The 13,063-nt window shown below is 39.5% G+C and overlaps 1 protein-coding gene across 7 annotated transcripts in view; it reads right to left on the minus strand.

The window, feature by feature from the left end:
• Positions 1-985: 985 nt before the first annotated feature.
• LOC114656269 (polyhomeotic-like protein 2) overlaps positions 986-13,063 on the minus strand; it is a 121,598-nt gene continuing 109,520 nt past the window's right edge. For 5 of the 7 annotated variants that reach the window (XM_028807782.2, XM_028807781.2, XM_028807779.2 and 2 more), the window contains 2 exons: positions 3,885-4,176; positions 986-1,914 (listed from right to left, as the gene is read on the minus strand). In XM_028807782.2, the coding sequence (XP_028663615.1) occupies positions 1,760-1,914; positions 3,885-4,176 (447 nt within the window). In that variant the 3' untranslated portion in view covers positions 986-1,759. The remainder of the gene's footprint in view (positions 1,915-3,884; positions 4,177-13,063) is intronic. The other 2 variants (XM_028807780.2, XM_051931090.1) reach the window with 2 other exon arrangements.

Raw genomic sequence — 13,063 nt, forward strand, 5'->3', positions numbered from 1 at the left:
GCTGCAGCCAAGCTGTACATTATGGTGTGCTCCAAAATGCCATGATAATCTTCCGCACAAGTTCAAGGCAGTCAGTGCCTGAGGCAGCACAGCAACCTCAGAACATGGACCCTCCTTCTGTTTTGTAAGCATTGTTTTGCCTTCTATGAACAAAGAGCTGCTGTACCTTACTAAGGAGACAATTTACCGGTAGTTTCATCTGTCCAGAGGACATTCTCCCAGATGGACTACAACATGCATTTTAACAAACACCAGTCAGGCTTTTTGTGTCGGGTATTTTATATGCAGGGCCTTCTACCATGGAGCCCACCTTCATTCTGACAGTGACAATTGGTGTGATATGAAACCGTTATACCGCGATCTTGGAGGTCAGCCCGAACCCATCTTGACGTTTTCTTTGATTCCCACCAATCAAATTTTCCTTCTGTATAATTTAGCATCAGTTTTCCTCTTGTGGACACATCCAGTTTGGCTATGGTCCCATAGACCTTAAACTTCTTGGTATCAGCTTATAAGGTCAGAAGAACACGAAGCTCTTTGGATACAGTCTTATCTTCACCATGGCTGGCCATTGCCTCCTTCAGTTCATCTTCAGTACTATGCACACAGTGACACCGCACTCCATTCACAGATGCCAAGTGACCGATTATAAACGTCTGCTTGAGATATTACAATGTACTTCTGTCTTAACCTTGAAGGGTTTCAATAATTTACGTTTATTTTTTTCATAAATCAAACAGTTTCTTCTCTTTGGAATGAATCCGTGCATGCCAATTATTTTTGTCAGTTTCAACAACACAGTTTTCAGTGGAAGGGTACCAACACTTTTAGGCCTGTCTGCATTTGACTCCAGTCAAACCACTGACTTCTCTATTGGCTAATCAGAAAGCAATGACTGCCATCTCAGAACGTTTGACCAGGACTAGCAAGGAAGCACAAAGGTCAGGAAAGACTAAACAACTGACTGCAAATGCAAAATACAGAAACGAAAAGCACACACACCCTTGGAAACTTGTTTTAATTTTACAAGTTAAAAAGTTTTATATTACAAAAGATCTTTTGATAAATACAAATTTTAAACATTTTTAAACCAAAAAAAAGCAAAAAAAAAAAAAAAAAAGCACCAAAGTCTTGCTTCTGGTCACTGCCCAGCTTGACATGGCTATTCTCTCATCCCTCTGCTCAGGGCCTATGACAGCGTTAGTGTTAGAAAGCACCACGACAGAGAACATATGTTCCCACTTTTACAAGAGGAAGAAGATATTGGTATGAACATGCCCAATGCCTAGAATTTTAGACATTTAGGACCATGTTTGATGGGGACAAGATTAGCACCTCCAGATATTTGAGCAGCTATTGCTCTAGCGTCAACCATGATCATGGGCAGCACGTCTGGTGATTCAGGTCAAATTCTGATCTGCTGTCTAGTGTGTTTCAATGAAAGGCATGGGCTACTCAAACTAACAAAGCACATAACAAACAGAAGGTGGGGACAAGTGTCTTACTGAATGTTCTTTTCACACTGGTTGACGTTTCCATTTTCTTCAAAAAGGGGATGGAGAGAAATAAAAAAAAAAAAAACCTGCATAAACACGTGAGCAAAACAGGCAGGCCTTTACTTGGTCATCTTATGGCAGTGGTTAGGATGTTTCTGGAACGTGTAGAGTAAACCAACTATTGACAGCAGACAATTGGTCTGGTAGAAATGTCATTTTCCAAGTCAGTTTCTTATGGCCCTTTCCTGTGCTGCATACAAGGGTTAAGAGTCCTTCAGCATACTGATTCGAGCATAGATCTTGAGAGCAGGACCCAGCTTGATGTTCATGGCACTCATAAGGTGATCCTCCTTCAGCAGCAGCAGTGCCTGACCATCTATTTCCTGAGAACGAAACTCATCAGCAATCTCCTGGCAGCCTAGAAGCAGATATATCAGATGTAAATTTTAACGGTTAGTATCCTTATTGGCAAGAATTGTACAAAAATACTTCTGATGTTTTCTTTTGTCTAACCGAGCTAACCTACCTGAAATCAGCACTCTGACAACATTAAAGGAATACTCCAAGCAAAAAAAGATTTTCTCACGCAGTTTGCAAATATGGCAGAGAAAATATTCATGCAGAATGGAGATAAACGTTGATAAAGTCTAGGGTGATCACGGTTGGTCAACAGCAAACATCAAAAACACCCATTAAAACGAACGTCATGTTATTAGTGTTGCACTAATGATGTAAGCATACCTCTGGATGACCAGACGTGGATTATGTGACAAGATTTTTTTCAGTGATGGTTCAATAATGTTTAGTGTTAAGAGTTGGTCACCATAGTTTCTGAACAAGTATTTTTGTGCTTCCTGAAAACACTACACATTTTTTCAGGATTGTGCTCAAATTCATGTCCAAGCTCAGTGGTGTAGCTGCACGTGATCTACAGTGTTGTAGTTTCTCTTAAATATGTAAATGCAGTTTAAACTTCAAGCAAGAGAATTCAAGTGGGAGATCTTAGTGACAACTTACCACTTCTAAATTAGTAGAGGTGAGACACAATGCTGACCTCTCATTATATAAAATTAAAAACGAACTCAGCCTGAAATGGCCAAATTACATTTGGATGAGGCAGTATCTATTATTTATTTAATTTTTTACATTCACCCAGAAAGAGAAAAAAGCAATTGCTTTTTTCTGTGATGAGCAGGCTACTTACTTTGCGATTCTACCAAATACAAATAAACTAGGAAGACGTGGTGTGAAACAAAGTAGCACCAAGCATGCAAACACAATAAGTCAAGGTCAGCAAGTTGTCGACTTAAATGCTACAGCAGATGTACAAAAGACAAGTCATTTTCATAAGTAAATGCAGCCCACAAAACAATAACCCATATATCAGTAGTTCTACTTTAATATTTATTTGTGTCCATCTACAGCAGGCAGAACGTCCATTCCCGAATTATAGCTCATCTGTCTCTTAGCACTTTCCCCAAGCACCTTTTTTATACAAAAACCACCTGTGTACCTCTGGGACAGCTTGAAAACATGAGAAAACAAGACAACTAAAAAACCACAGAAAGGGTTAATAATTATGGCAACAACCATATTAAGTATTTAGAAAGGAGTGTGCATACTGGACAGCAACATGGTATATCAGTTAATGCTGCCTAATTGACGTGGCTCTCTACATTTAAATCCTGAGCCTAGTCACTGCCTGGGTGAAGAATATTTGCTTCTCCAGGGTTCTTCCAAGAGGTGTGTGTTAGGGTAACTGCCGATTCTAAAAAGTGGCCCAATGTGACGAAGTGCAGAAGTGGGATTGTCCAGGGCTGGATTTTGCCTTGTGCTCCAGAGCTCTGTGACATGACTGGATTATGTGGGTTTTAAAAATATGTTATATAAGCCACAGAATAACCATTACTAATACATGAATCACATGCAACTCCAAGCTAGAACTAGTTTGCACCACGCCTCAAGGTGCACAATAGCACAAAGCTCACGGAGTATGTGTATTATATTCTGCCACATCAATATGTGTGATTCCCTCTCCTAACGGACAGTTCAAGCAACCAATATGATTCGTTTGACTTATCAATCTATATGCCATGGCCTTTCAGGCCTCTTCACTTTTTATAAAATCTGCTGATTCTTGCCAAGAACAGTTTACCAGATATATGTTCATGACTTTCTGTGGGAATTGCACTGACAACATATAAAAGATAAGCCATAATCCAAACTGCTTTACTAGATCACTATAAAATCCCAAAAGATAGATAGTGGACTGTCACCTACTCAGGTTATAAATACAGTGTTGGCCTTTATCTGCTGCATAAAGACCAACCTCTGGGAATGGCCTCTTTCTACTGTTGATTTCCACCTTTACTAAAACTTTTTACATACCTGGCAAGGAGCGGATGAACTCATAAACATCCTCCACATTCCACTTGGTTGGGTCACTAGGCAGGAAGTGTTGCGTTAACAGAGGCAGCTCCCTTGCACTGTTCTCCTGGGCATCAGAAACTCGTTCCCCTTGTCGCCTGAGAAGAGGTCCAGAACTGGCAGCTGACAGAGGGGATGGTGGCTCCTCATAACTAGAGATATCAGAGCCCTGACTGGACTCCCGGCTAGGGTGTGAAGGAAGAGGGGAGGGAGCAGCCAGGCTCCCTGAAGTCTGTAGTGGCAGATTTGGCTGCTGAGAAGAAAAAAAAATAACAACGAACGTTCAGGAAAAAAGCAAGATATCAGGACATTAGAATTTGACAAATGTTCATTAATCTGTATAGGAATTAATCGTAGACTGTGTTTAGAGATTAGTCATTTAATAGCATATAATGTAAAACCAACAATTTAAATAACTTTTCAGCTCTTAAACATTGCCCATATTTTACAGTAATTGTTCCAAGTCTGCTTAAAAAGAACGCTATATTGTTGCCTTTTCAATACTTTACCCACTTAAGATAAACTAAGAATTATCAATCTGAGATTAAGCAAGAAACTACTCCTCTGGCTATATTATAACGTTGGGTTCATGCGTTATGGAAATTTCAGAGTTTCCACATGTGACATGTTACCTTCCCACTTCGTGTGTTTACATGAATTTCTAGTTGGTCCATCAGGAGAAATGCAAGGCAGCTGCTGATTTGCTAATTAGTCTCCACAAAACAAACAATTTAATAAAAAATAAATCAACATTACTCTAAAGATAATTTGACCACAAACATGTCATTTCCTGTTAACCCGCTTTCTTATATAATTCAATGAAGTGAAAGTTCGGGAAGCCCAGTTTTCTATTAATTGCCCCACTGGGAGCTCCCACTCCGAAGCAAGTTCACATGAAATTTCTCACTGGGAAACTTGTACTTCCTGTTTTCCCAAAAGCATGTAAACACTGAATTATCATAATGAAGAAAAAAAAATGTGTTTATTCAGTTACCAGCCAGGCTAAATCAAATTCAGTTCTCCTTATTTTCTCTGTCATTCGTCAACTTTAGACTAGAGTAAAACTAGTAAGCACTAATGCTATCAGAAAAGCACAAGAGGAACTTAAATCATGAGGACTACAAACATCAATAACACTCCAAAGAGATGATGCAACAAAAAAACGGTTAGTACAGAATATCATTGTGCAATTTAAGAAGTGTGGACAATAATAGCAATAGCAACAATAGCAATAATACCACATGCATTGCGCTTCAGTAACAAGATGGGTATGTCTTAGCATCTACTGCCCTCTCATTTTATGCGGTGATACAAACACATCCTTTAACACTAGAATCCCTAAAGCCTAAGAAAAAAAAAGTTGTAAACCCGGGCCACCTTAAATTCACAAAAATGCTCATATTTCCCCAAGGCAAATTAATGTACAGTGATCCCTTGCTATATCGCGCTTCGCGGCTTCACTCCATCGCAGATTTTATATGTAAGCATATTTAAATATATATCGCTGATTTTTTGCTGGTTCGCAGATTTCTGCGGACAATGGGTCTTTTAATTTCTGGTACATGCTTCCTCAGTTGGTTTGCCCAGTTGGATTTCATACAAGGGACGCTATTGGCAGATGGCTGAGAAGCTAGATTGCTTACTCTTCTCTCTCTCTTGCGCTGACTTTCTCTGATCCTGACGTATGGGGATTGAGCAGGGGGGCTGTTCGCACACCTAGACGATATGGACGCTCGTCTAAAAATGCTGAAAGATTATCTTCACGTTGCTATCTTTTGTGCAGCTGCTTCCTGAAACGACATGCTGCACAGTGCTTCGCATACTTAAAAGCTCGAAGGGCACGTATTGATTTTTGACTGAAAAACAAACCGTCTCTCTCTCTGTCTGCTCCTGACGGAGGGGGTGTGAGCTGCCGCCTTCAACAGCTTTGTGCCACGGTGCTTCGCATACTTAAAAGCCAAACAGCCGTATTGATTTGTTTGCTAGAGATTGTTTTCTCTATCTATGTGACATTCTGTGCTCCTGACACGCACTCCTTTGAAAAGGAAGATATGTTTGCATTCTTTTAATTGTGAGACAGAACTGTCATCTCTGTCTTGTCATGGAGCACAGTTTAAACTTTTGAAAAAGAGACAAATGTTTGTTTGCAGTGTTTGAATAACGTTCCTGTCTCTCTACAACCTCCTGTGTTTCTGCGCAAATCTGTGACCCAAGCATGACAATATAAAAATAACCATATAAACATATGGTTTCTACTTCGCGGATTTTCTTATTTCGCGAGTGGCTCTGGAAAGCAACCCCCGCGATGGAGGAGGGATTACTGTACACCACAATTGTGAAAAAAATAACTTCTCTTTTAAATATGACTAGTGTGCTGTTCTATGTGATGCCACTGCATGTTGTAGGTGGGTCAACACTAAAATCCCTGGAGCCTACAAATAAAAGTCATAAACCCAGGCCACCTTAAATTCCTTTGCACCGCCTCATCAGCGTCTTTGTTTTGCAAATGTGTCAATGAGCAGTGGCAGCAGGCAGCCTTCTATCCCATACCCCCACCGACGCAGCTGAAGTTCTCCCAGCTCAAGTCTGCTTATATGGCTGTGAAGTGCCTGGAATTGTAAAGGGTAAATCACTGTTTGGAATACATACATTTCATGTGTGTTCCAGGTCTACAACGATCTGTGTAAATGTAGGATGACAGGAAATGCAAGGCAAGAAATGTTGAACACATAAGAAAAAAAAAATTATTCAGTTTACATGTTGCTGTCAATGTGTAAAAACCAAAGCCAAAATATAAATTGACACAAAATGTCCGCTTCGCTGGTGCAGAGTTAAAACTTGTTGACTTGTAATCAAGAAGATGCAAGTTCGATCCCAGGTCCTCCTTGCACTTCCCCATTTTGAGTAGTGAGCTATTATTACTACTACTATTATAGACTTAAATCCAATGTATGTTTTTATTATAACATCAGGTGTACATTTTTGCTAACTGTAAAAGATACCGCTGTAGGGATATAAGCAGACACTGAAACGCTGGTGAAATCATGTCTCCTTGGTATCTTGTTGTCAATTGAATTTTCTGTTATTCAGCTTTATTCTTGAATAAAAGCACACTTTCTTTTGTTATACCTTTGCAAAAGTGTTTTATATTCCAGTAACCACTTGAATGACAAAATCTGTCTCTCAATCTCTCACACATGCACACACACACATCCATGTATGAAAACGCCATTATTTGAAAATGCTATGTCATTTTAACATTTTTTTCCTGATCTTGCCCAGTCTCCACGTTATGGTTCATGGAACTGAAAATGCAGACAGGACTTCTTTATGGGCATATACACCGTCAGCATGGCACTGCCACATCCATATTACTAAACGAGAATGGTAAACCGGATATGGACGCGGGGACCTGCCTGTGGACGCAAAAGACATAGTGCGCAGGCGCCACACAAAGCCCATAGCACACACAAAAAAAAGAGGAGTCAGACCCACGACCCAGAGTGAAACGGGACAGACTACGGAGTCCACAAAGGGTCACCCATCAAGCCCGAAATTACTGCTCAAAAACGAAAGAGCAACCGCAAGCGAACACCCGACATCATACAGAAACCCCACAAATAGGGACAAAACAACATATTTGAATCACATTATCCCTGCCCCACAGTGAAACGGGACATACTACGGAGTCCACAAAGGTTCACAAATCAAGCCCGAGATGGTACGGAAAAAAAGAAGTCACCCCCCCACACCAGAGTAAAACGTGACAGACTACGGAGTCCACAAAGGGTCACACATCAACCCCGAGATATTACGGAAAGCGAATTGTGGTATGGAAAACGGCAGATACTACGATAGGAGCATTCGCCTACAACGCGCATCTGAAATCAACGTACACTACACAGCATAATCCACACACTTCTAAAAAACCGCACGCGGACACCCGACGTCATACATAAACAACGAGAAACCGGACTACACTACATATTGGAATCACATTACAGTGATGCAATATTAACAGGACAACCACAGATAGCACAGGCGCAACACCCGATGGGTAATAATAAGAAGAAACGAACGCTCCGTATTAAACATACGTCATCTGAACACGTACAAACTATACAGCATAGCTGAATCTCATTACAGTGATGCACTATTAACCATACAACCACAGAAAACTCTCCCTATTAACAGTAAGTGCGATCATCCTTATTACTTACCCATATTACTAACGATAAAGAACAGACAATTCATGAATTCATGATCACAGGTGCAAAACGATTCAGCTCGAGTAACGGGACCACAAAGACGAGCCCACATGAAAAAGAAACAAACGTAGGTGCCTACAACGCTCTTCTGAAACCGCGGAAGAAAAACTGTCTCGGCTCCAAAAACGAAAAGCTCGACTAACACAGGTACAGAAACGAGCCCAAATGGACAGATACAATGAACGTAGACGCATGCAGCGCGCATCTCAAACCGCGGAAGCGAAGCAACCATGGGTTCACACAAACGCCACAGGCAAAAGATAAACGTCAAAGACAGTAACGACAAACACCTGCTAAACAATTCCGCCAATTGGCTGACAACTCGTTCTATAATGAGTCCACTATTAATGAAAATTCATTGGAATTAATGAATGTCATTTTCAATCAATGTCGTTCACTTAACTTCCCTGAAGAAACAACTGGCAATACAACTAATGACTTTACACGTTGTTGTCAAAAGGGTCAAGTTAGATTGCCTCCTTTACATGAATATCCTAAATATCTACAGAAGCTTCTAACTAACGATGTACCTGAAAGTAAAAACTTTATGAACTGCATTAGATCCTACAATGATTCATTTGCTTTTGCATCTACCGGAGTAAATATCAGGCCGCCAGCTGGCAATGGCCCATACTGCTTTCGCGTATGTGGACAAATATTACATCGCATTGGAACAGTGCACCCTGAAACAAAGCACAAACACAAATTTGCAGAAATATACATCTTAGATCCAGATGACGCAATCTATCAACAAATGAACCTTCCTGAAAACAAACAATGCACGGAGCTTATAATGAGAAACGTCACTAAGGTCATAAACAATCACCCATTAGCGAAGTCTATAAAAATCCTACTTGAGGTTGAAAGAGAGGCCAATACAAAAGCAACCTATGGCTGCCCGGCGGGCACGGGTTCAAAATGCCGGGGGTAGGCGAGAGAAGCGAGCAGTGGGCGGAGCCCCCTTGTCTAAACACTAGCATGGAGAATTGCTTGCATACTAAAGTGACTAACTGCAGGTGGAAGTCTTTATTTATGGTTCCAAGCAGAGTTGTGTTGCAGTTCAACAGTCTATTAGCCAGTGAAAGAGATGGCCAGAAACGGCTCCATAAATTTATGGCCACAATCTCAGGAAGTCTTTCTCCCGTGAGACGGCTTGGGATTTTTTTCCTAAATAAGGAGTGGCATTGCACATGTACTTTGTCACCAAATCTGTAGCAATCAAAAACTTTATGCCTGATTTTTCAGGCTTAGTTAAGATGTATTGCAAGAAAGGACAACAGACCTTGGTTGGAAACAGTAGCTCTTCAACAAAGTAATGTGTTGCCCTGGGATGTAACTCAAAACACAGTTCTCAACAAAAAACATTGCCGGAGGTCCAAGATCACAGCAAACCTGTTGTTTTTCACATGTTCTACAAGGGTGTCTTTGTTGTCAATGAGCAAATGCCGCATGATAGTCTTATAGCATTCATGGGGCATCATATCTTTGATTGCCGGTACAACAAATAGTTCTGACCAGGCATCAAATACAGCACCAACTGTGATAATTGCTGCTTTTCTGAAAAGAATGGAGATAAATGCCATCAACTCAGAGAGGAAGAGGCAAGTTCGTTGTACCATGTACAAGTACCACTAACTTTTACAGGTAGCAAAAATGTACACCAGGTGCTACAGACTCAAATCAAATGTAAGTTTTTATTATAGAATAGTAGTAATAATAGCAGCTCACTAAACAAAAGAGGGAGAACCGGGACTATTAGCCCGCAAACTCTTAATTACAATGCAGCAGTTCTTACCTCTACACAAGCCAAGCAGACACATCAGCTCTCTGTCAATTGGTATTTGGGCTTGGCTTTTTAACTTATTGACAGCAACATGTAAATTGAATGATTTCCTTTTCTTTGGTTATATTCTTGAATAAAAGCACACTTGTGCTTGTGCTGAATGAAAACTATAAGTATATTCACTGCACATTATCATCTTATTATTCAGTGTTGTAGGTTTAGTTTTCTTTAAGTGTGAGCCCATGAACTTACTGGATACAACCTCTGCATGTCTTTACACCTCTTGAGCAACAGTGCTCAACTGCTATGTTGTGCTGTGTAGGATTTAAAATGTATCTGTTACAAATCAAAAACACTAGCTCTTATTAGGGTACTATTATGCTGTGGATTTTAGAGGTTTTATACATACTCGCATACACCAAATCCATCTACACTACCACACTCACTAATTTAGAATTGCCAGTTCACCTAACCTGCATGCCTTTGGGGATAGGAGGGAAAGCCCCACAGCTATAGACAAACAACAATTAACACAAGTCTCTATCTCAATGTTGCTGTCCCACCCTACATAAGAGCTACTCAGCTATACAGTATTCAGTTTGCTAGTGACGCTTCCATTTCTAATAGCAAATGGAAGAATTATTCATAACGCTGAACAGTTTCAGACACTTGCTTAGTTTTGTGTTTTAAAGAAACTAAAGAAAAATTATTGGATGCGGTCATGTAGATCTGTATCTGGAAAGAAAACAGGAAATGACCGTTTTTACGAAAATTCCGATTTGATAATTGCAGTTATACCATATAATCAAATATGTGCCTAGTTTGACTGAATTTGCACAATATTTCAATAACTAATTACATTTTTAAAATGAGTGCTGCAGTTGTTATTTTAACAGAAAAAGGTCAAGCAGAAAGACTTAATTCCAAAGGGGAACTTAAGAAAATAATAAACAAAAAAAAAAACAAACCAAAAAAAAATAAAAAATCACACACACAAAAACACACACCACTCTGGAAGTACCACCACTGAAGTTATGTACAGTGGAACCTCGGTTTGCGAGTAACTTGGTTTACGAGTGTTTTGCAAGACGAGCTAAATTTTTAAATAAATTTTGACTTGATAAACGAGCGAGGACTTGCAATACGAGTAGTATGTATACGCTTTGTCTGCTGAGCATCATGTGATCACAACTGAGATGATGGTTCTTCTCTCTCTCTCGCTGTGGAATTGTGGGCAATCGTCTCCTATTCTCCATCTGAGTCGGCGTGCCTCACTCATATAGTCAACATCCGTACGAGCGTATACGGTTTACTAAAGCATTGTGGGTGTGCGTGCGTGCGGTGACGTGTGAGTCCCCGTCTTGCACCCCAAAACACGAAGCTGATTCTCAGTACTTTAGCGACACCAACTTTATTCAGCTTGAAACAACAACAGTGCAGTTATTTATTGTAGACAGATCTGCCACTCTCCTATACACAGACACTGCGCATTTATAATGTTCCTTGTATCACCAATCAACTGCAGGCATAGCATGCAAAGATAGCATGTCCGCGATCTTTTCGGATTCGCTTTTACGGCGAACTGCTACAGCGCTGGGAGCCTGCTATTGCTTTGGAACGCTCTTCTGCTTTTCGTCCCGTTGGGTGGAGTCCCACAAGAGTTTAGAAACTCACTCACACCAGCCATGATTCTGCTCAAAGGTAAAGTGCAGGTTAATTTGTTTTATGTATTTTTGCTTTATATTTTGTATTAATCATTTTTACATGAATAGTTTTGGTTTGTGGAACGAATCATTCGAGTTTCCATTATTTCTTATGGGGAAATTCACTTTGATATATGAGTGCTTTGGACTGCGAGCACGTTTCTAGAACGAATTATGCTCGCAAACCGAGGTTCCACTGTATTTCAATATAATCTTGTATTCCTTTTGCAAGGAAGAATTTCACTATACTCTGTACAAGTGATAATACTACATGTAAAGTCCAACATGCTACAAACAAACAAGTGAAAAGGAATGCATCATTACATAAAAAAAGTGGAAAAATGTATTTTATTACTTCCAAATATTCTTTTCCTGTTATAAGTAAACCTCTGAAATTGCAGAATGTATTTTCTTAAAACAAAGTGGATGCATTACAAAGACACCACCCTCCAACATTTTGTGAAAAATGCTTCACATACATACACCAATTCAGAGACAAATATATACTGTGATTTTGGGAAATGGTGGACAAAAAAAAAGAAGAAGATTTAGACGCTAAGAGGCTTGTTTTCATTTAAATAGATACTACAAGGAAGAGCAATGCCAATTAACTGGACACAGGAACAAGGATGTACTTAATCATTAAAAGAATCATTTATTCTAGTTCAGGGCAAACATTGGTCTTCTTAAATATGGTTTTAAAATGAAAGTTGAAGTTAAAATTAAAGGTCTTGATGCACATGTTCATGTCTAATGCTCTCAATTGAAACACAGATAGGTAGACATCTGAACCAAAATGATGGTGTGCATCATAATAGTTACATAGCTAGCACTAGGACCGTTTCAACCAAACACACAGAACATTTAGATCAAGGATTAACCAAACAGAATGCATTACACCAAAAAAAAAAAAAAAAAAAAAAAAATCCATCCTTCATGTATACTTTTAGTTAGGTCTGCACTGAAAACTATTTCATAGACATCAGGAGCACATTATTTAAATTTGACCCAATTGTGTAAATTAAAAAAAAAAAAAAAAAAAAAAAAACCCAACACAAACTGACCAACTTCAAGTTGCTCTGCAAATTTCAGGGCATTATCTCCTGTAAATACGGACAAATTAAAATAAGATTTTGCCATCCTAGTTTGAACTATGGTTAAAAACAGATTTTAAAGTGAAATTGAAAACATATTGCAGGGTTTTTTCTTCTTCAACAAAACAATAGCATAGGTTTGCTGTGTGCTTTTTTCTCTTTGTATGGTACCATAATTGATTAACAGTCAAAATTTCCCTAAACCCACTTTCATTCATCCAGAACAGTCTTCCTTTGGCTTAATTTACTTCTGACCAGTGGTAGGAAGCTTGCTTCCTCTTAAAAAGTTTTT

This window comes from Erpetoichthys calabaricus, chromosome 8 (genome assembly GCF_900747795.2).
Source record: "Erpetoichthys calabaricus chromosome 8, fErpCal1.3, whole genome shotgun sequence".
In the NCBI taxonomy this organism is placed as follows: domain Eukaryota; kingdom Metazoa; phylum Chordata; class Cladistia; order Polypteriformes; family Polypteridae; genus Erpetoichthys; species Erpetoichthys calabaricus.